We start from the raw sequence: 24,074 nt of genomic DNA, 5'->3' as shown, positions 1-24,074 counted from the left end.
TTAGATTCTGACTTTGTAGTAATAAAAAGTAAGATTAAACAACGTAATAATGTATGGGTACTAGACATGGTCAAATGAATGTACTAAAATCCACTTAAAAACCATTGCAATAGGCCCATATAAGTGCACACTGGGCATTCAAGTGTGTGTACAGCCATTATTTTACAAAGCAGGTATTATTATTTTTAATTTGTATACCTTTGATCTAGGAATTAGATGAGACATACTCAAAATAATGTTTTTAAAACTATGTGTATGAAAACTTTTCAGTATATATTACTATATGTTTTAAGTTCTATTCTAAATTTAGCCACATAATAAAATATTGCCTTTCTCTTTTTTAATCTGTGACTGCTTAAAATTCCTTTCTTCCAAATCATTTTGTATGCTTGATCTGAACATCTATGTACTACCACCTACATATATTCTCCCTGATAGAGAGTAAACTCCTTGAGTAGACTGTGTCTTTGTCACACCCATTCTCACCACCAACAGGCAGGCACATGAATATACAGAGCAAATAACATCACCTCCTGCTCCTAGCATATACTCATCAATCATCTAACAAATGTCAAAATGACATGTACAAGTAGGACTCAATTATTATGAAATATTTGTAGTTCATAATATTCTATATTATTAAAGATTGATAAAATGATGAACTTGTTACCCTTTAATGACTTTTATATTTTCTTTTTGAGCTATCCACTGGTGAATAAAATAACACATTTTTTGGAAAGCTAATAGCAGTATTTATTGCTCATGTTCCTAAACACTGCAATTTTCTGATTCCCTCCTGCAGTTTTACAGAAACTGTACTTTTACCTTGGTCGTTAAATAGTGTTTTGGTAGATGACTAATTAGGGGCTGAGAAGAAACAATAGTTCTTCTATTCTCATTTCACTCACCAACTATTTTATTGGGCAAAAGAGGCAGTTACTGGGAAAAAGATGTAAAAAAAGAAAAGAAAGAAACATGGTGATTCCATCTTTACGGCTCCTTCAGTAATTGAAAAACACAACCCTTAATTGCTGTAACAATACCTCATTTCAGGTCAGAACTATCTCTTGAGAACCTATTCCATGAAAGGCCCTACAATTTTTCTTCTTCCTAATTCTCAATGGTGAGCAAATTCATAAAACTACTGGTTATCACTCATCTCATCCTTATTTTACAGGAACTGTGGCAAACATTACAAACAGTCCTTGAAAAGTAATCCCGAAACTAAATAAAACATTTGGATATTAATATGATCATTTCTATCATCATTTTTTTTACCTTTAGATAATGCTCTGAACTCAAATAATAAATGTATCATGTGACTATCTAATAACATCTACAATTACCTAAATGACCGACCTCCTCCAGCATTCATTTACTAACTAGTTTAGACCTCCACGGTCTATTGCTTCAGCCAGTCTCTTGTCAGTACTTTTAATGTCCTCAGATCCTTGTTCTTCCCCTGCACCACCCTAAAATTCTCTAATCTGTTTTCTCCATTACTTAAAAAGTCAACTTTGTTCCATATGATTTTGCACATCAAAGACTTCTGAGCTAAGCAAAACTAGCAGAGGGAGGAATTTTCAAGTCGATAAGAATAAAAATCTTCAGGATTAAAAATCGTTTCATAACAACATCTGGATCTACAAGTAAATGTCTGCATTGGTCAATTTATTCACTCATTCATTTATTTATTCATCCAAAACATGTCAACTGAGCACCTATATGCCAGCTATTATGATGGACTTACATGTGAATAGAACACAAACCATGCCCTCAAGGATCTTAGAGTCTAGTAAAGGAATAAAGAAAGAATAAGACAAGAAAACAACTAAATATAACAATAGGGTACACGTGTTCTGAGAGATGAGAGCCAATTTGTAGACCCTGAGCCCAGGGAATGAAAGGAGTGCTGATCTCAAGTCTTTACTGTAAAGCTTCCTTCTTATAAAAGAGACCTCAACTGTTTACTATGCATTAGGGAAAGGGAAATGCCTTGTGGGGACCAGGTGATAGACGGATATATGACCTTAGTCCACATTACACTATGACTATTGTGCCTTCCAGAATGTGTATTTGGCATGGATATTCTCAGCAACTGTCAGAATTTTTATTACCTGATACAGGGAATAAATTCATATTTGACAGAAGGAATAAAATATCACAATTTTGAAAAAATCAGAGATTCACACTACTATCAATGACTCGAACATTGCAAAGAAAGTAATTTCCATCATATCTCCATTCAATTCAAGGCCATATATAAGACAGATGGGATGCAAAGAACAGTGGGGAAATTATAATGAAGTAACAGTTTCAATCATAGTTGTTCCAGATGTGGTCTTTTCATTGAAGTATATGAACAAATATCCTGGTACTTGGCATGCATCTACTGATATGGAAGATGCAATTTTCTTAATCCTAATAAATAGAAAAATCCAGAAGCAGTTTACATATACTTGACAAAAATAACAGAACACTTACTATCCTGCATCTCAAGCTCCAGCTCTGTGACATAGCCTACAGGGACTATGGGGATTTCAACATCCCACAAAATACCAAACTCTTCTACTATATCATGATATTTTGCTGATTTGATATTGAAGAACAGGAATAGTAGGCAAACTAGATGAGTTCATAAAATACACGCATTCTAGTGGGTGTAAGATAAACCCTATGAGAATCCAGGAAGGGGGCTTTGCCAACTAAGTAAAGTTTCTGGGGCCAGTAGTGGAGGCTATGTAGGAACGTTGCCTTTTTTGTAAAGGATATCTTGTAAGTGTTCCTAGCTTGCTATGGTTGTTTGATGGAGGTTGAATTCCTGTCTCGGGATACTAATGACCATGAAACTTGAACAGTTTATAATGAACTTAGCTCCAGATAATTAACTTGACCATATTTTTAGTTGTGCCCAGCGACACTCTATCATGGAGTAGAAGTGTAACATATGGAATTAGTTCAATCAGTCCTGAAGATCCAGGTAAACTCCACAAGCACATCATTCACTTCCTATCCTGCTCACTTTTCACACTACTTTTTTTTTCTCAGCCTGCACAGAGTCCATATCAAGTCCCCTATGACTAGCTGACAAAGGGTGAAAAAGAAGTCAAGAAGCTTTTTATATCATTCTACATTTTATGTATGCTATTCTATAAATGTTATTATTCTATAACATTTACTGCTATAGCGTTTAAGCCCCATTTAGGTATATCCCTGTAATATGGTATAGAACAGAAGAAACTGCCAATGATAAAAACATTAACCAAGACATTTCATTGTCTCTGAGCTAGAGAAGTCGGGACAAGAGAATTTAATTTTATACTGGGGAATAATTTATTTTAATATATTTAAAACTTGAAGATATTTATAATTTCGTTTAATTCCTAGGAATTGGACTTTATCACTAACTTTCCTATTTTTTTCATCTCTCCTCAATCCCAGGCCGAGAAATAACCCATCAAAAAAATCATTTATTTCCATATCATTCCACCTATATTCCCTCCCTCTCATCGTGATTCACTCTGTTGGTTTAATCTTGGCAATACATTTGCATTTCAAAATCATGGATTTCTTAAGGAATATACGATTATTTTAGTTGCACGGCTAGATACAAACACCTGTAGATTAATCACAGCTGAGATTTTCTTTTCAAGAAAAACCTTTTACCACTTCTACCATACTTGTTCTGTCAGAGACACCAGCAGTACACACAAATTTCTGGATTTCTCTGAATTTAATCTTGGTAAGACGTTCTCTCAACAGAATGTGCTATTGATTTTTGAGGGGAAAAACTCTGATCTTTATGTCTTATTTAATTCCTGGATGGCACAACATCCTGAGGTACTGCTATCTCACAGCTCAGAGAACTAGGTTTTCTTGATGGGCAAACATACTATGGGCCTTCTATCTGACTAGGATGTTCTTTCCCACAAACAAGGGCTGGATTCTACATTTAGATGGTGAATGTTCAGTTCCTTCCTTAGAGCATAATGTAGCATTCTACTAAGTAACAGAACTTCTTTTTTTTTTTTTCTTTTCCCTTCATGTACTTCAAACCTGATCTAACCACCCAGAGCTCTTTGAAGTCAAAGGAAACTCTGAACCCAGGGAAACTCTGATGTCTGGGGCAGAGACTCTTAAGATAAATGAGACAAACAGGAATGTTAGGAGAAAAAAAGAGGTTGAATCCTTTGAGTATTTTGCACCATGTTGATGCCCCAGTGGTTCAGAAAATCGTGTACACAAATCAGCAAGTCATGATTGGGAAAAAGAACAGAGTAATTATACAATAGCAAGTGAACTCTCTAGACCAGGATATGAAAGTTCATACAACAATGTAACAATTATTTTGTCTTGACTGGAGACGCCAAGTAACTAAGGGTCAAAAGGCATAAAACCTAACCTTGAACTTATCACTTGTTTTGGTTTTCTCATCCCAATAGGATATTGGAAAGATTAATAGTTTAGATTTTTGCCTTTAAAGTTCCTCAGCTCTGGGAATATTAACATTTATATTTATAATAAATTGATTGTATTATGGTACATATAAAGTAATCAAAATCAAACTACACATTAAATTGCTGCACCCTGGTCTCAAATACTTGTAACCCAACTATGGCGTAACTCTGTGAAATCTCTGCATTGCTTCCATGCAAAATGAGAAAGTGCACAGGCTAAGATTAACTACTTAAAGCTAAGACCATAGAGAGGCTATTTTTAAAATTGATCCATTGATGCTTGGAAAGAAAGAATCATAGGATATAATTTATTTTCATTCAGGGTATTTTATCAAGTCAGAATAGGCTATGAGTCATGCATTTATAAATAAATATTAAATATGTAAACTGTCTAACATATTTATTAAATTTACTTGCATATATTAATAGTGTTTAAATCACTCTTAACACAGACATACTTCACACATACCAGACATAACTTACTCGCTCTAAAGTATTTACACAGCTGTAAAATCCCCAAATTAACTATCAATCAGGAAAAGTAAAAATATTGCTATGAGAACAAGAATATGAGATTTAAGCAGCTGGAAAAGAATTACAAAGGACTTCCTATAATGTGACTTTAGATGAGATCAAGTTGGCCGTTGATTTTTTTTTTAAGTAATATTGTTTTAACATCTTTCTAAACATAACAGTTTCACTAATTCAGCAAAGTAATTGGCCAACTCATCTATCTTCACCACTATTGTTCCTAAATTTCAAAACGCCCAGGTGGAAAATAATTACTTACATACACACATAAGCAAACAATATTGTGATCTTAATATTGTAACCTCCAATTTGAAAGTCTCCTTTTTTCCTAAAGGAAACAGTCAATGTAAACTCAACTACGTGGGTCTTAGAAAATCTATTCTGGTTTAAATTTAGATTTAATAATAACAAAATATTGTCGAATATCATATAACAGCTATTTCTGTTTATAGACAAAGGTGGACTGAAGACCATGACTCTTGAGAAAATTATATTTATGAACAATAATAGCCATGAAGATATTAGCCATTTGGCTTTTCATCTTTTGAAAAATTTCTCATAAAATGCAAAAAGAAAAACTAGCTGTCTTTGCATTTTTCATAAAGTTAAGCACATGCTATTTTGATTTAAGCTGCACTGGAAGTAAGTTGTGAAATATATGAATTTTGCCAAGGACACAGAAGGCAATTTAGTCAAGAGTAATTGTGTCAACTTCTAACTCAGAGTAAATTTGATTTTTTGAGCATTGAAAGTTAGGTCATAGTGGGTTTTTTAAAACCTACACTTGTTTAATAATGATGGTTGAATTTTTATACTAAAACATTTATCATAGTCAAAATATTACTTGAGTTTTTTATTCAATTAAACAAATGGCTTAGGGTCAATAAATGAAAGGAAAATTTCTTTTGTTTCTTTTTATGTTTTACAGTTTTATTATAAAACTAATATAATTTGAAATAAATGTTTCAAAGGAAACAGCTAGCAAATTCCTGACTCATACCTATCCTCAATATTACATATTACTATGGAGATCTGGGGCAAATGTATCAATACATATATTTGCATAGAGTAGCTATCCCATTAACTATAAACTTTTACAAGGTACTTATTTTTTTCTTCTAGTTTCCTCTAGTTAATCTAAAATTCTCATCAGGGTCTCTTAACTCAAATGCATGAGAGGTAATATTTACCAATAGTCTTTTTTGTGTAATGCTCTTTGGCAGGCATAGAGGCATAATTATTAATCCTATTTTAAAGATAAGAAAACTAAGGCTCAGACACATCCACTCAATAGATAGTAAAACTAGAACCCAAGCAAAATGTGTTCAACATCAAAGCCTTTATGCAATAGACTAGTGCTTTGTGGGCTGTCTTACACTTGACAGTCTTATAATTCTCTTCAGGGATCTTAACTTCTGTTTTAAAAAGCAAAAGTTGACAAAATAAACAAAATCAGAAAACTGTGCCTTAGTAGAGTTGTTTATTCTTTGTTACTAGGAAGGATTCAAGATCTTAATATGGAGGCAATGAGCTCTCTTTCCTCAACAATAAATAATACAAACAGAGGTTGCAGGACCTATACAAGCATTATTAAGATAATGCTTTCAAAAATCTGGGCACAACCCTTTTTCTTCCCTCTGTTAATTATTTTAGAGTGAATTTTCTATGCAAATTGTCCTCCTACTATGCATTATGTTTTCTCATTAGTGAACTGAAGTAAAAGCCAGTTACATTACAATGGAGGACACAGCAGAAGAAAAATCAGTTTCCTAACAGTCCTAACATTGTCTGCATTTTCATAAGCGATCTCTTCGTGTCTAAGCTACGCATAGTGAACCAAAGTGAGAGAGCATTAGACTTGGAAAGAGGACGTCTACGTCAAGTTCTTGCTCTGTCACTTACTAGCTGCGTGATCGTTCATAAATCATTTAGTCTGCATCTAAATGCAGGAAAACAAAAAATGAACTCAATGGTTCCCAAACTTTGCTGCACATCAGATTCACCTGCAGAGCTTTTTAGACATCCCAATCCCCAGGTCCTTCTCCATGGGGATTAAATCAGAATGTTCAGGTAAAGGAGCCAGGCCTCATAGTTTTTAAAGATCTTCAGGTGATTCCTCTGCACAGCAAGGTTTGGGAGCCAATGAGTTAATTAACATTTTCACAGAGCTTCTTTTATTTTTTAAATTTTTAAATTAAAAAAAAAATTTTAAACATCTTTATTGGAGTATAATTGCTTTACAATGGTGTGTTAGTTTCTGCTTTATAACAAAGTGAATCAGCTATATGCATACATATATCCCCATATCCCCTCCCTCTTGTGTCTCCCTTCCACCCTCCCTATCCCACCCCTTTAGGTGGTCACAAAGCACCGAGCTGATCTCCCTGTGCTATGCGGCTGCTTCCCACTGGCTATCTATTTTACATTTGGTAGTGTATATATGTCCATGCCACTCTCTCAGTTTGTCCCAGTTTACCCTTCCCCCTCCCCGTGTCCTCAAGTCCATTCTCTATGTCTGCGTCATTATTCCTGTCCTGCTTTTAAGATGGAAAAAAAAATGAAGAGGCTTTGTATGTTATGTAATACTTTACAGAGCAATATAAAATATTATCCCCAAACTAACTACAGCGTTATAAAAAGAAACCCATTGTTTCAGGGAGCTTTATCTTTTGTTTAGATTTTAGTTCAGTAATCATAAAGAAATCTGACATAAATAATAAGTTTTACTTTTTTTTTTGCCAGAGTTGCAGAAAGTTTAACAGCTTTTCCTTTTACATTTAAGCTGTCTTCAACAATATTTTAACCTCATTTTTTCTTACCTCTTTTTCTTCTGTCTAAAATTAAGGAAAGTAAAAAAAAATAAAATTAAGAAAAGTGTCATCTACCTTGTTCCTTTCAAAAAATATCAAACACCACACTTTTATTATGTGTTTATAATAACCAGGAAAAATATTAGAACAATGTGCAGAAAGGAAATATGAGCAGTCAGAAAGAAAATAATTTGTTCAAAGTTACTTAGTACTTAAGTACTTAATACTTAATACTACTTACTTAAAAAGAGCAAAATATTACACACTCCAGATATTTTGTTCCAGTATTCAGTCTTAATCTATCTGGAAACAAAGACCTATTCAGTAAATCTTTCTTGGCCAGATTTTGTTCGTTGCCTGATGACATAAGTTATTTCTCTGTTAAAATTTTAATCAATAGATCAGATTCAACCAGTTTATATACAGCATTTGTTTTGTATTAATACCATCAACTTCCATAACCTTCTATTTAATTAGACGTATTGAAAGGATTATGTAATTTATGTAATTAGAGTGCAAACAACACAATCCCTAATTAAAAAGCACCCTCTGTGTTTCATTGTTAATAGAGGACTTAATGCATCCATTCACAACAAAATCCTCAAACTCAATTCATAAGCTACTACAAATGCAATCCACCATCTGACAGCGACTGATTTTGCCTTGGGATCTTTTACCTTGGCGGGCTTGTTAGCATCCATGCTCTCTTTGAATTTCTCCTGCACAGTTTCTACAAGTTGACAGAGCAAGGCACCATTATCCAATTTCTCCATAAAAGTTTCTGCCGTAATCTCCTTCCCTGAAATAACAAAAAGAAGCATTATAAAAACACAATCATTCCCCAACCCAAATGTGACATTCATGCCAACATATGCGGTTTTTATCACCAAAATTCCAATTCTAGCTGAGTTACATATCTGAGATAGGAAATCACTGGAAAGAATGGTTTCTTTGGAATTTTACGTTTTTCAGTTACTTTGGCCTGTAAGGCAAGAGCATAAAGCGAAACTGGTATTTTGTGTTGTGTATATGTCTTTCATCACAAGAACTCCATAGCTCCCCTTTAATATAAAATAGAGCCATAGTATATCAAAAATCAACCACCACTGGCAATTTTAAGAGTGTGGCCAATGCATAAAACCACATCTCTATGGGCTTCCCTGGTGGCACAGTGGTTGAGAATCTGCCTGCCAATGTAGGGGACACGGGTTCGAGCCCTGGTCTGGGAAGATCCCACATGCCGCGGAGCAACTAGGCCCGTGAGCCACAACTACTGAGCCTGCGCGTCTGGAGCCTGTGCTCCGCAACAAGAGAGGCTGCGACAGTGAGAGGCCCGCGCACTGCGATGAAGAGTGGCCCCCGCTCGCCGCAACTAGAGAAAGCCCTCCCACAGAAAGGAAGACCCAACACAGCCAAAAATAAATAAATAAAATTAAAAAACAAAAAAACACATCTCTAAATTCCATTGAGTTTGTTTTCCTGATGAAGATAATACAGGTAAAATTAATGCAAGTAAGAAACTCTCTATAAGAAAACACTGCCCCTCTAACCACTCTTCCCCTTCCTGATGCAGTGCTTGAACTGTGGAATTATTAGGTTCAGATCTCTCTGCTTTTTTTTTTGTCTCCTCACAACCACTCACAGCTTCAATTACTGCTCTTATGAACGTGATTCACAGTTGTCCATCTCTGCCATTTTACTGGTTAAAAGTTATTTTTCTTTCTTATACGCTCCCAAAGTATATTTTCTTTCTTCTTTTTTTTCTTTTACTTTGTAACAGCTTTATTGGGATATAATTCACACCCCTTACAATTCACCTCTTTCAAGTGCATAATTCAATGACTTTTAGTATATTCACAGAGTTGTGCAATTACCACCACAGTCAATGTTAGTACATTTTTATCACTCCCCAAAGAAACTGTACCCTTTAACTATCACTCCCGATGGCTCCATTCCCCACCCCCCCAGGCTCTATAAAATCATTAATTTCTTTTTTGCATGTTCCTGAAAACTCCTTTCCCTAAGCTCTCTCCTTTTCCTGGTGTTGTAATTCTCTAAGTTTCAGAATATTTTATTTCCCTGTCTTAATTTCCTATAACTTATTAGTCACAAGTCCTGTAGATTCATGCTTCCTTCTGCTTCTAGAACCATAATCTTAATTTAAAAAATTCATGGGGGCTTCCCTGGTGGTGCAGTGGTTGAGAGTCCGCCTGTCGATGCAGGGGACACAGGTTCGTGCCCTGGTCCGGGAAGATCCCACATGCCGCGGAGCGGCTGGGCCCATGAGCCATGGCCGCTGAGCCTGCGCGTCCGGAGCCTGTGCTCCGCAACAGAAGAGGCCACAACAGTGAGAGGCCCGCGTACCGCAAAAAAAAAAAAAAAAAAAAAAGTCATGGTCTGATACCTAAACTCTAGCAGCAAGAACAACGGTTAGCCCTCGTATCCTCAACGTCTGCCTCCAGAACATACCATAATCACTGCTAAAATTAATATTGCTAAACACCACCCTCACTGAGCCAATCTTCATCTTTACTGCATAGTCCCTAATCTTCTCCTCTACGTAAAAGATGAAACAAACCCGCTTTAACCCAATATCCAAAGTCCTCTCATATGCCGCTAATCCACCTTTCTATTCTACTTTGCTTACACCCTGCTCCTTGGTCTGCACCCTGCCTTCCTAGTTCCATGGGCAGATCTTCCCGTTTCCACTCCCATGCCTTGGTCCAGGCATGGCCCCTTCCTATAACAGCCCCCTATCTTCTATCTGCCTGGCCACATTCTACTTTCCCTTTAATCAGAAATCCAGAAAGAGATCCTCCCAGTGTACATCAATCTCCTTCCTATATGGTCATACTCAGGAATATCACTCACTCTGGCACTCATCAAACTTCTTCTGTGGCTAATAACATGCTTTGTACAAAGTTCCTGTCATCACCAGTACATTAGAAACCTCTTGAGGTATATTGTTTTGCGTGTGTGTTACTACAGAGGTAAGCATAATGTTACTTACATAGAAGGTACCTAGTAAAACATGTTCAGTGAGTACGTGAATTGACAAATGAAGAAACAAACTCTTGGAAAACTTTGAGAAAATGTTGGGTATTATTTCTGTGAAAAGTAGTTGTTAAAGCAAAAAGAAAAAAAGGAGGTATTTTAAAGTTTTACACTGAGAGTCATAGGATTACCTTTTATCTTAAGAAAAATGCATGCAGCTCAATTCCATGAACACTTAAGATAAATGTAAACCAACTGGAACAACAGATATACTACTGGCTTAAAGTTAAACTCACACTATCTAATATATTTGGTTTTTAAGAAACATCTGTTTGAAATGATTTTTTTACAGTTTGGGGGGAAGGGCAGGTGAAGGAGGAAAAAGAATTACTTTTTTTATGTTCTTTTTTTCCCTACTGGATAGTTCACATTTTAGCCCTCAGTTAGGATAATGACTTCTGCAGGTGGCAAAACATCAGTAGCTCTAAGTACTCGCCACAGAGGTAGCCTATCCAGAGCTATTAGTATTTCAAAATTGTATGCAGCTCAGCTCAATTAAGGAATGAAAGTAATAGTCTCAAGATACAAAAAAGCCAGCACAACAGAATTTGTATTATGCATTCACCATATTGGCTTGCATTTTCTAATGATAATAAGAAAGTTATTTACAAACAAGCATAAAAATAAATATTAGAAATATTTTTTAAATTATCAATTACATTTCAAGGTAAAGAAGGTAAACTTTACCTAAACTGTTGAATGATTCCTTTATAAATTACTTATAAGATTTTCTACATTTGGAAGAGGTCTTTAGGCATTATTTCATTAAGCTACTTGAAAATTTAAAGATTCTATTCATAATGTCAAGTGATGAGATGATTACAATAAATTTACAAGAACTTGTAAATTATAAAAAGAAAAATGGCTTTCATTGAAAAGTCATTAGCAATTTACCAAAAGGAATGATTTTTACTTTTTCTGCATTATACCTGAACAAGTTTTTGTTATCCTCCTTTTCATGAATACTTGAGGAATTTAACATTGAACATCTGTACCTAATGAAAAATATATTAGGTCTCAGCTTTCAATTCTGTATATTTTATAGCTCCAAAAGGTGGGATTTTTTTTTTTTTTTTGGCTAAAGCAGACACTATTACATACTTTATGGTTGAAATGTACTGACTCAAATGAAGGAAAAATGCAAGACAGAGAATTTTTTTTAAACCTTCATATGTAACATTTTCCATCCAATGTTTAAGAATCATAAAATATACATTTTAAATGTACTGTATAATTTTAAGAAATCAGTTATAATCCTTATATGGGGTGATATATTATCATACTCTTTATTCTATTAATATTACCAAAAGTATATAAAAAACTGAATATAAAGTTGGCTGAATTTAATCATGACGAATCCATCAGAATAGGCTATGAATTACTAATTACAGTTTCTCAAGTAAAAGCTATACACAGTTCAATCTCTGTCAGGCAGAACCAGATCTCCTTTAATATAAATTGTGTAGCTGGTTTGAGACATTAGACTATAAATGCTAGAAACAGTAGGATTCTAGTAGCATAGAATCATTTCTTCCCCAATCCCATCTTTCCACGTTTTTGGTATATTTAGTGAAAGAAGGGGCAATGAACAGACACAATTAAATCACCTTGGAATGCCGACACATACTGGGTTGTCTTTATTATTGACTTGAAGGTCAACCCAAAATAGCCAAGTCTAGAAAGAATATCTTTACTTACTGGGTTCATAATTGTGAACTTAGATCTTCACATCATCAATTCAGTCATGATTTGCCAGTAGACAGAGATCAGGTGGTTTGGTTAAATATTGTGATTAGTCATTTCCTCTTAAAATATGAGGATACAATGATATGAAATAATCATGTACCTGAAATATTTTGTCAGGTAACTAAAATCAACACACATACTTGTACATACAAGTGTATTCCTCCCAGAAATGTAGGCTTGCCATAATTTCCATAAAGATTATCCCTTTTATCTTCTATTTTGCTAGGAAAGAATGTTTTCCTCCTAGTAAGTTAGCAGTACTACACTCAGTTTCCTAATAATATATAATATCTAATAATGATATTTAACATTTGAGTTCTTACTATATGCCAAGCACTTTACATGTATTCATGTTTTTAATATTTTTACAAAACTGCCAAGTGAGTGCTTCTATTATATCCATTTTACAGATGATGAAATTGATGTATTTAGGTTAAATAACTTGCTTAAGCTCACATAGTGAATCTGACTCTTTAACCCAAGAAGTCTAGGTTTAGAGTCTATGTTTTTAGCCACCACTCTTAGTTAGTTAAATCAATATTTGCTGGATACACAAATGACTATTTTCTCTAACAATGCATTCTCTTGAATGCAGTTGTCTTTTTCTTTTTAGAAAATCTACAGATTTTTTCTCTCTAGAAACTCCTTCAGAAAAAAGCAAAACAGTGTAGGGCTGAAGACAGTGGTGCTGAGAAATGAATAGCAAGTCACCTTGCTGATGATTGGAGAATGACCGAGAATAGCATTCAGGCATGCTCTGTTATGTAGCCTGATTCATTGCATAAGAAAACTAGTATGTTTTATCTATAAGGGTGATCTAGATATGATCAAACTCTACTCCAATCTCCACTGTACCTCTCAATCACAGTCTATTTCTCCAATTAGAGAACTCGAAGCAACTCATCTGCTATCTTAACTCAAATTAGTCAGTGTTTTAAGACTGAAATATAAATGTTGTGAGATAGGAAATGATTGATTATATCCAGAAACCCTAGATCAGCACCTGCTCCACACTGATTCAGAGTCTACCCTGTATTTGTATCAACAAAAGACAAAGTCGGTTCTGTTGGAAAAGTTGAGTAAAAAACATTAGGGTGTAACTTCTCTGAAAGGTGTCAATTTGTGAACATAGACTTGATTCTTTAAACTTTTGAACTAGCATAAGACACCACCTTTCCTAAGAAATTTTAATTGACTACATCAAGAATATGAGAAGTCTGCAGGACAAGTATCCAGTAAAAGGACTTTAAGAAAAAAGAAAAGAGCTGTTCCAAACTCATTAGACAGCAGCAACTCCAGTAAATAGGTGCTTAACTTTCTAATGCTAAAAATAGGTTTTTTCAGAAATAACTGAAATAAGGAAAACATTACCTATTGATCATACTATGCATATAACAACTGAATTTTCCTTTATGTGCATGTAGGAAAGTCAGAGAAAGGGACAATCATCATAACATCAACTGTCATAATGCATTTCTAAATATTAGTAAAATCAATTTAGCTTAACTTGATTTGTAATACATTTTTTGATTTATTCAAACTCCCTGCATATATCCAAACACATATGCCTACATCTTAACGATCTAAAGTCCTTAAGAGCAATATCAATTTCTGTGATGCTTAACAACTACAGTCTTTTCTCAAAATTATACTCCCATGTGATTCATGTAGTGTTATTAAACAAATACTAATTGAAGATAAAGGTCATTTTCAAATGATTAAAGAAACATAAAATAAATAAACAATCTGAGAACATCTATGTTAGTATATTCATTTCAAACTTAAACCAACAACAGTCTTCAATAGTCTTTCAACAATCATGAAATCTGTAGAATGCGCCTCATCTATCTGAATGATGGGTAGTTGCTATAATCTGGGACTGTTAATTTAATTACATGCTGTTTATTCAAAGTAACAAGTTTTTCTCCAAGACTTATTTGTATAATCATTTGATGTTCAAATATGTCCTAAGGACATAGTTAATTAACAAATGAGCAATAGCTAGTTCATGAACAAAAATAACAAAACAGAAAGCCTAAAATAAAAATTACATGTGTATATTTAATGTATAGCAGGGGACAATGGCCAGAGAAATGTTTTAGAGGCAAGATTCTGTTGATTCAGGTTTCTTTTGCTGTCTTTTCTGAGTGTTGGTCATAAAACTCCATAGTGTCAACTATTATCAATAGAAAACATACTTGGACTACAAAGATATGTAATATCACAGGATGATTTTCTCATGAATCAGACTGGTATGCTACCACATAAACAAATCCCAACCATCATGACAATTTATTTAACTCAACTAGTTAACTTATAAAATAGTTTTTTATATTCTAATATATAAATTTTAGTTAGCCTAAAAATTTGCTATTGCAAATTTGCTATTGCTGCTTTAATTTTATGCTGAGGAATCTAAAGCGTTATTATTGTTACTGATTAAGTAAGTATATAGTACTTGAAAATTACAGTATTATGCCTTCATATTTGGCAAGAATGTGAATATTGGTCTATGAACCAATGAAATAATTTTCTTCTCTATCAAATAATTTTTATCCACCAAAAAACCTGAATGCAAAGTGAGCGTTCTTTAAAAAATTCCACCTTTCAATTGACATTTTATATGTAGGATCAGAAATACCTGAATTTAGAATATCATTACTACTTTTTTTGAAAGGCAAAAAAGGAAAAAAAGTTACATTTTAGTCAAGTATTGCTAGAAAGAAATAGGAAATCTTTCCACAAGTAAGGTCCACACTACAATGGCAAAGTCTAGTTAGAAGCTTTAATTTAGTATGTGAATTTCCACCTCACCAAAAAATTCAGATACTTTATCTAGAGACCAGATCAACTTTGAAACTACCTTCAAGATATCTCTAACCTTCAAGTAGATAAAAATGGAGAATTGAAATAGAGCTGTATAATATAAATTTGCAAATATTTCTGAGGCAACAAAATGACCAGTAAGAATTTTAAAATTTACTTTAATGACTCCATTTCTAAGATACGTGAATACTAAATGTATCTATTATGTGTAGTAAAAATATCTTGTCACATAGCCATACATTTTTTCTCTCTTCCTTATTATCACCATTCTAGTACATAACATATTTTCTTACCTCTGAATGTTTTACCACTTTAAATGACCTCAAGCTATTGGTCTACTTTCCAAGTTACCATGAGGATATTTACTTGAAATCTATCATCTACCTACTTTTATGAATTCAAGTTAACAGAAAGTGGCACTTTACTATATTTTAAGATTCTTTTTTTTTTGAGATTCTTTTAAGATTTCTTTTCTGAGAAAATTTCACAAGCCATCAGTTGCTTCTGTGTTACCAATAACTGGCATTAAGAACATTAGCCTTTTTATTCTTTAAAAGAAAGATTATTCATTTACGTAAACTGTTTTCTCCTTGTTTATACATATTGATGATTTCAAACTGGGTCTCAAGAGCTGGATTTCTTGGAAACTTAGACTTTTGGAACTGGAATGGACATTAGAGATCATCTACTCCAACCCCTTCATTTTATGGTTGAGGACACTGAGCCCAGAAAAGATAGCTGAGTGACTTTGGGCAAGTTTACCAAGTGAGAGAGCCAGAATCAGAAGCCAGGTCTCCTGACACCAGTTAGGAGCCAGGTCTCCTGACTTTTAGTCCAAGGATATTTCCATTACACATACACTGACTCTCTATTCTTTGAGGCTGTCTTGGGGCTGCTCACACTGCTCAAGCTACTTTGTAAATGATCACATTCACCAAATAAAATGCTTTTGATGACAAGTCATGGGACCTTGGAACACACCTGTGTAATCAGGCTATACTCACAATCATGATTTCCCCCTGCCTGGAACACCTCAGGGACTCCTCGTGGAGCATGCAATAAATTATAAGCTCCTCAACATGGTATTCAAAGCAGTATACGCTCTAGCCCCAACAAATCTCATGAAAGTCTCCCCCTCTTGATCTACGCTGTTGACACTAGCCTTTGTTCAGTTCTTCTAAGGCGCCAAACTCCTTCCTATCCCGCACATGCCATTCTTTCCACACAGGCTTTTTTCCCCACACTTTGTCTGGCTAGCTCTTAATTATTCTTCAGATCTCAGTTTTAAATATAAGACCCCTTAAAAAGGATTTCCCCAAGCCCTCTGATCATTTGCCCCATTCCCATCTCCTTGTTTTTACATTCTTATTGCAACCTATATCTTTTAGTGTTTATACCAAGTCCAATTAATGAATCATTTATTCAGTCACTTATTTATATTAATTTCTTGTTCAATCTACTCCAAGCTCTATAAGAACAGGCACTCTGTCTATTCTTAGTCACCACTCTAGCCTCTAGCACTTAGCAGACTGTGCTGAAACACAATAAACACAGTAGCTAGTATATTTACTATAGCTAGTTGATTACTATGTGCCAGACCTTGTTCTAAAGCTGACGATCTTACTTGACGCTCCAACAATCCCATGAGGTTGGTACTAGTATTATATGTATTTCACAGATGACGAAACCCAGGCACAGTGCATTCAGAAAATTGCCCAGTATCACAGAGCTAGTAAGTGATGGCACTGAGATTTGAATTCAAGCATTCTGATTCCAGAGTCCATTTTATTCAAATAATTATTATGCTGATGTACACTCAAATATTTGTTGAATAAATGAATAAACTTACCCACCAAATCAAATTAATCATATCACTGAACTATATAAATGGAATAACACCACCACATATAGAGTTATAATATTTCAGGCACTAAGTAGTATACATATTTTAATTATTTAATCTCACAGCAATCCTACTGTCATTACCACTTCATAGATGAGGAAACTAAAGAACAGAGAGATTAAATAACTTGCTCAAGATCATATTGCCAGTTAAGTGGCACATCTGGTGTTCAAACACAGGCAGTTCATTCCAAGTCTGTGCCTTAACTTCTATACTGCCATGCTGTGACAGCCCATATCTGAAAACAGCTCTAAGTTAATAAAATACTAATATAACAATAATTAGTGAACACACAAAAGAGGGAGGAAACCCGTCTGTTTAGGCTAAATTGACATCCTCTATATAATGGAGATAAATAAAAATGCTCTCCCCTTGTATAAATGAAAGGTAGCCCTTCCTTCTGGTGGATATCACTCCATAGCACAGTGAAGGGTCTTTCTGGGGAGTGATGGATGTGAAGGATGCCTTCTGCATTTCTTCTCTTACCCTTTAACTGGGCTCCCTTGCAAAGGGCACCACCTGCATTTCCATATGCGGTAGCCCTGGTTAGACTACATAGAATTGTCAAAAGCATGTGCACACAGTAAGGAAAAAGGAAAGATCTAACTCTAGGATAAAGGCTTAAAAAATGCAAAAGCAATGTAAAAATCCAGAGCCATGGTGAGCAAAAAGAAAAATCTTGCTCAAATGTGCTAAAACCTTGTCAAACCTTGCTAAAATTACAGATGCACTATGCTCTTCACCAAACTCTTCAGTTTCAGCAGCTAGAAAGTGACGATAACAACACTTACCTTGAAGGAATCCTTTCAATAATAAAAGAATATTGGTGAAATCCTTTCTGTAAATGATAAAGCACCATGCAAATTCTGTTTACTCAATATTCAAATCTTATAGACTCTATAAGGATCCTTTTTTCAGGTCTTAAAACAATTTTGTTCTTTGTGAAAAATTACTAGTGAAAAAGCATTGCTTTATATGATGATCCTTTGAACGTATGATTCCACTTTGCACATGGTTGAAATTGTATACTCTGAATATGCCAGCACAACAGAAACTAAAAAAGAGGCAGCCTTAGCATGAGGTAGCCTTTTTCTCTAAGATCGTCCTTTTGGAAGAATACTTAAAAACAAAAGTGTAATGAAAAGAAAAATTTTAGTTCAAGGTTGGATGACTCCAGTCAGCTCATTTGGACAAAGGATAGATGTTATTGTTCCAGAGTCTGGGTATTCAGCAGTTTTAGAAGGTGTGCTATAAAAGTAGGGCAACGAAATCTAGCTTTAGAAGCCAGATCTCACAGACTGTGGCCCGTGTGCAGTGTCAAAAGAATAGACCAAACTGGTCAGTTGCATGAAAGAAAAGTAAAAATAAATCAGATCAGCAAGAGTGTAGATGAAATGAGCAATTTGACCACACAGTTACAATGCATGATATTGGAATTACTAAGCACAGTTAATGTGAGAGACATTGGGAAATTCATTTAAATTCTCTATATGCTTCAGGTCTCCCAGATGCAAAATGCAAATAATGAAAGTCTTTCTTTCTAAAGTGGTGTCACATGCTTAGGAGAAGGACACTACATGAGCAGGGAGAATAAACCTGTTATCTTTGATGACAAAATGAGATCTTATAACCTTACCTAACAGATTGGTTAACCACAAGGCCAGATCTTCTTTCATCGGTAGCAAATTAGCTTCATGTCTGCTGGCCAGCCACTGGCTATACTGATGCATATCAGAGAGGCCAGGTCCACTGCGTACCTTTGGGCTCAGAGCAGTGCACATTATTTATCCACTTGTAATACCTGTTTTGGAAACAAAAGAGCAATTGCTTTTTATACAGACTTCTCTTGTTAAAATCTCACTGCCAATGACACAGTAAGGAACAGGATCTGTGGAAGTTCGGATGACAAGTCAGGTTATTAATTATTAAACCCTCATGAAACACTGTTTGCTTTACTTGTACTGGCCCTGTCACTTTTGACCAACTACTTGGTAGGAAGCAGCAGCTGTCAAAGGTCAAATAGAAAAATCAAACAGTAAGCTCTCTGCTTGTGTAAAACATCAGATTTGGAAAAACGACAGTTTCTAAGGAAAGAAATTCTACTTATTCAAAAACAATAAAAAGTGGTTGATTAAAATTTTGGTATCCAAATTGTAAACTCCCATTGTTTGGGTTAATTTTTGAAGCCAACGATTTCCACAGAATTTTAGGACTGAATACTAGCAAAATTGACCTTTGTTCACTGCAATTTAAGCATTTCATTTGGAAACTGCTTCAAGATGGAGTAATTCACACTCCAAATTTTGATCCGCAAAATTTGGACTTGCAAAATTTCTTATAAACATATGACCACTACTCTTAAAACTATTACCTATGAGATTAAGCACAGCCCTTGGTTCTTTGCAGATGGCCAAGTAATCATGCACTTACACTTTAGAGAATTGGGTGGGACATGGGGGAGTGCATCCTTTTAGAGTCCCTACTACACTTCTCTTATTTTACAGTTAATGAAAACAAAATCAAAGAGGAAGGGTGACTCAACCAAGATCATATAGCTAGATCACGGCAGAGTCAGGCTTGAACTTGGGTCTTTACTCTAAGACCATTACTGTTTTCAGAATGACACATTTTACAAAATAGTGTCATCAGGAACCCACGTTATAACCCAGGAATTACACCGTAATTCTAATAAATATCGTCACAGGTTTTCTTTTGTCATACTTTGTACCTTCTCACTTTGTATGTTTTGCATACTAGGGTTTGTTTGTATTCATGTTTAGCAAAGAAGTAATTACATGACATATCTTATATCTACACAGTAAGGGATGATTTCACTAACCTATGAGTAACACAATCTTCTATGTGGGTTGCAGAAAAGATGTATGAATATATACTTGGCCTTAAATGTAGTACTATTGTATGCATTATTTATAGGACCTAAAACTACAGATGTAATATTGGAGCGGGAAGGTAATAAACTCATAAATTTATGTGTAGAACTCCATTCTGTATGCAAATAGTGACTATAAAATAACCAAATGCATTATGACTGAATGAAATGAAAATGAAGATGTTTGCAAATGACAAAAAGTAAGATTTATATGATATAATGGGGTTTTCAGCTATATTTATTACTAATGGTATTTTAAGTTCACCAGTATAAGTTGTATATATCCTTGTCAGTTTTATCATTTGAAACGTTACATAGCATTCTTTTCCAATTAATCTCAAACTCTAATTCTCTTAGCCTCGGTTAATTTTTGCCTTTTAAAGACAGCTTTTAAACAAAATAAGACATTGGTGTTCAGAAAACTGTAAAATGTGACAGTTTCACAAACATTTTGCTGTAGCATTAGAAAAGACTGCTGGGAACATGGTTAAACACCTAAAAAGTGTCATAAATATATAATTTAAAAGCACAGACAATTTAATTTCCAGAGAAATTATGCTTTGAAGTAATTTTTGCAGAAAAAAATTACTGTAAGTTTTCTTTGAAAACACCTTCCATAAATCTCTGTATATCTAGTCATCTAAAGTAATAACTAGTGAAAATGTGAAACATTTTAATATACCTTGTCATATGCTACTAAATTGTCATTACAGGGACCAGAAGATCACAATTGTCTATTTTCTTTTGCAGTTAATCATGACATTATTCATATAAAGTCCTAAAGATTCTCCAAACCCTGTGACTAAACCAGAAGGCTAAAACATTTTTTGCCCCAGTTCTTTAAAAAATAGGTCCAACCCCAGGAAAACAAAACATTTCCCAGTAGTTGGTTAGGATTCCTACAGGCTAGCTAGCCTCAGAAACAAACATTTAAGTAATAATACATTTAAGCACATGATTCATACATTTAAATAACTAATTGAAATCTTAAAAGGGTTACCTCTAAAATGCCTTTCTTCTCAAGACACAATATCTCCCGCTACTTTCCTGAAAGTGAGATGTGGTAGTTCAGTAACTTTACCTACATCCTATTATGTTCTCTGCAACTTCCATTTAAGCATCAGAGTCCTATTTTGCTTTGTAAAAGCAAGAAGACACCTCAGATTCGTAAGCTCATTGTCCAGCAAAGAATTCATCAAGGGATAGTTTACAGTAAGCCTAATGGCATGTAACAGTTTCAGTGAGCCAGAGGGACACAATCTGTCCCCTCAATGCTTCTAAACAGTGAAGTTTTTATTTTCCTTGACAGTGGCACATTTATTTCTCATGTAGTCTGTCCTGTATTTTGCCAGAAATGTAATTTAAACTATCTTCTAATATTTACAGATGATCATTAAGTTAAAACAATAAGAATAACTAAGCAATGTTTGTTACGCTGCTTTGTATATAATCAAAATTATATGTAAAGTGAAAAAAAAGAAAGAACAGTTATATTTTCCCAGGAGGCAAAGGTAGGAGAAAGAAGGCTTAGTGGGTAATTAGCATCTGACAGTAGTTAAACAATGAAACATATGCCAAATATGTAGACACCTAAGTCACTGTCATAGATAGGGACTCTTCTGTTTAAGGGACTCTTCTGTTTAAGTCCCTTTTGAAAAAAATTAGGATTTTGATCCAAATTCTTCTGATCCTTTTTTCACATTTTAAATCACCATCAAACTTGGCATGACTCTATGGTTTAGCTGAAAGTCATTACATGGTGGTCTTGGATTTAAATATAGCTGAGATATGAATAGAAAAGATGAAAATGGACCCAGCTAGCCGGATCAAAATTTGGAGTGTGAATTACCCCATGTTGAAGCAGTTTCCAAATGAAATGATTAAATTGCGGTGAACAAAGGTCAAATAAATTTATATTACCCAGATAAAAAGATCACTACAGGATTATAAACCTTTTATAATTTTCAACAAATGTTTAATCCATCTGAATGAGTTGAATTAGATCACAAAGAACAAATTACAAGACAAAGGTCATTTCTGATCTTTTGAATTCATTCAAACATCTTCGAAAACCACCAGAGATACCAAGGGGTAGCTTTTAAGACAGGAAATGAAATGATACACTGACTTGAAGAAAAAAATAGGTTTTGGAGAAAGAGAAACTTCTTTTTTTGTATAACATATCTAAATACTGAAAGATGTTACTATTAAAATTCATACAACCTAAATATTTAAAAAGCTTGATAAGTAACTTCAGTAATTACTAAGCAAAGCCAATCGCTTTGAAAAAAGGAGTAAGGATTCAAATGCTTGTATGCCTTCTTCAGACTATGGCTTCTCCAAGCTTTACGGGTCTATCTAAAAACGGATAACTCAACCCTCAGGATTTGGAATTCAGAAAAATAAAACTTAAAGGGAAAAACATGCAGAAACTTAATACAGAATTCTTCAAAGAATGTGTGTGCGTGTATTTTTTTCTTTCTTTCCATAGAAGTGATTCTGGAATAACCATTATGAATATGATGAGACTTGAACCAGCCCAGGGGAAGAAGAAAAAATTAATGACTCCATAAGTACAATATCACATGTTTCAAAGATTCTGTTTAGTCTGTTGTTCCAGAATCCCAGTTGAAGACATAGTTTTGACTCTGAGGAAAAAGTATTCTTTTTCACCACCTAGAGGTGTGCTTCGATTATGACCAAGATGGTTTCTGGTTTATCTCTAGTCTTTGTTGCCATATTATAAAAAAAGTATCGCAATATTGCATGGAAAATAAATTGGAAAGACAGAAAAATAAGAATAAAATGATAAACATTATATCACTACTGTCTGATATGAAATTCTGCTAAGAAGCGTGAATAATAGAATATTAGAGCTGGAATCAGGAGTCCTGGGGTCAAATACTGGCTCTACTACCTGGCCATTTAGTAGTTGTTCTATCCTAGTTATATGACTTTTTCTCTTTGTACTTGAGTTCTCCAGTATGTATAATGGAGGTTAACACCTCACATATACGTGTGAAGATGAAATATTTGTGTCAGTATTTGGCATATATTGTACATTCAACAAACACTAGCTAAATTGAAATCATCACCATAGGAAATATGCAAAAATAAAGCTTCCACTGACTTATTTTAAAAAGAAAAGAAATTCTGTAACAAAAATAGGAATATTTTGTAGAACTCTAGATAACTAAGAAATGGCAAAAGCCAGGGGGAGAAATGAAAACAGATAAAGAATTGATGAAATAAAACCATAAATAATGGAAAATCCCAAGTTTTCTTCATATTGAGAGGGATGAAACTCCCAGGATGATGAGTGAAATGCTGAACTCCAAGATGGGTAGTTTACATGTTTTTAAAAACAAATTTTGGTAACATATTATACTTCATTTTGGCATCAAAGACTCATAAGCTATTAAGAAAGGGGAATGCCATGCCTCTCAAAATAAATGTGAAAGGATGTCACCACACCCTTCCCCCCCACAAAGACACCTAACTGTGGCCATTTAAAACAGAGTGCTAATGAACCCACAGTCAAGGGTCCCTGCACTAAAGGTCACCTTTGTTCTGATTTAGAGCATCGACCTCCCCTCTGTCTAGTCAGTTTTGTGTGCTATGGGTGTGAAACAACTAAGAAAACAAAGTTTATAGGCCAATAACACTGTCTTTTACAATTAAAAAAAATAAAAACACCTTAAGCCAAACACCCTTCCATAATCTGGAAGGAGAAAATGCTATCTTTCAAACTAGACTCAAAGAATTAACAACCAAGGATAGCTCTAGATGGCTCTTTCACCATTCTGAGTTCTTTATGCCTATGTGATTCACTTTGGCTGGCCAATAATATATCTACA

General features: G+C 34.5%; 1 protein-coding gene across 18 annotated transcripts in view; it reads right to left on the bottom strand.

Moving 5' to 3' along the window:
• Positions 1-24,074, bottom strand: part of GAS2 (growth arrest specific 2) — a 153,633-nt gene that overhangs the window by 92,172 nt on the left and 37,387 nt on the right. For 12 of the 18 annotated variants that reach the window (XR_012333486.1, XM_073808700.1, XM_073808702.1 and 9 more), the window contains 2 exons: positions 18,964-19,128; positions 8,476-8,597 (listed from right to left, as the gene is read on the bottom strand). Coding sequence is in view for 17 of the 18 variants with exons in the window: in XM_073808700.1 (XP_073664801.1) it covers positions 8,476-8,597; positions 18,964-19,108 (267 nt within the window). In the remaining variant the exon portion in view is untranslated. The remainder of the gene's footprint in view (positions 1-8,475; positions 8,598-18,963; positions 19,129-24,074) is intronic. The other 6 variants (XM_073808711.1, XM_073808710.1, XM_073808713.1 and 3 more) reach the window with 1 other exon arrangement.

The sequence above is a fragment of the Tursiops truncatus genome, chromosome 8 (assembly GCF_011762595.2).
Source record: "Tursiops truncatus isolate mTurTru1 chromosome 8, mTurTru1.mat.Y, whole genome shotgun sequence".
Taxonomy (NCBI): Eukaryota; Metazoa; Chordata; class Mammalia; order Artiodactyla; family Delphinidae; genus Tursiops; species Tursiops truncatus.
The sequence above is the reverse complement of the archived record's forward strand: the minus strand, read 5'-3'. Positions and strand labels throughout refer to the sequence as shown.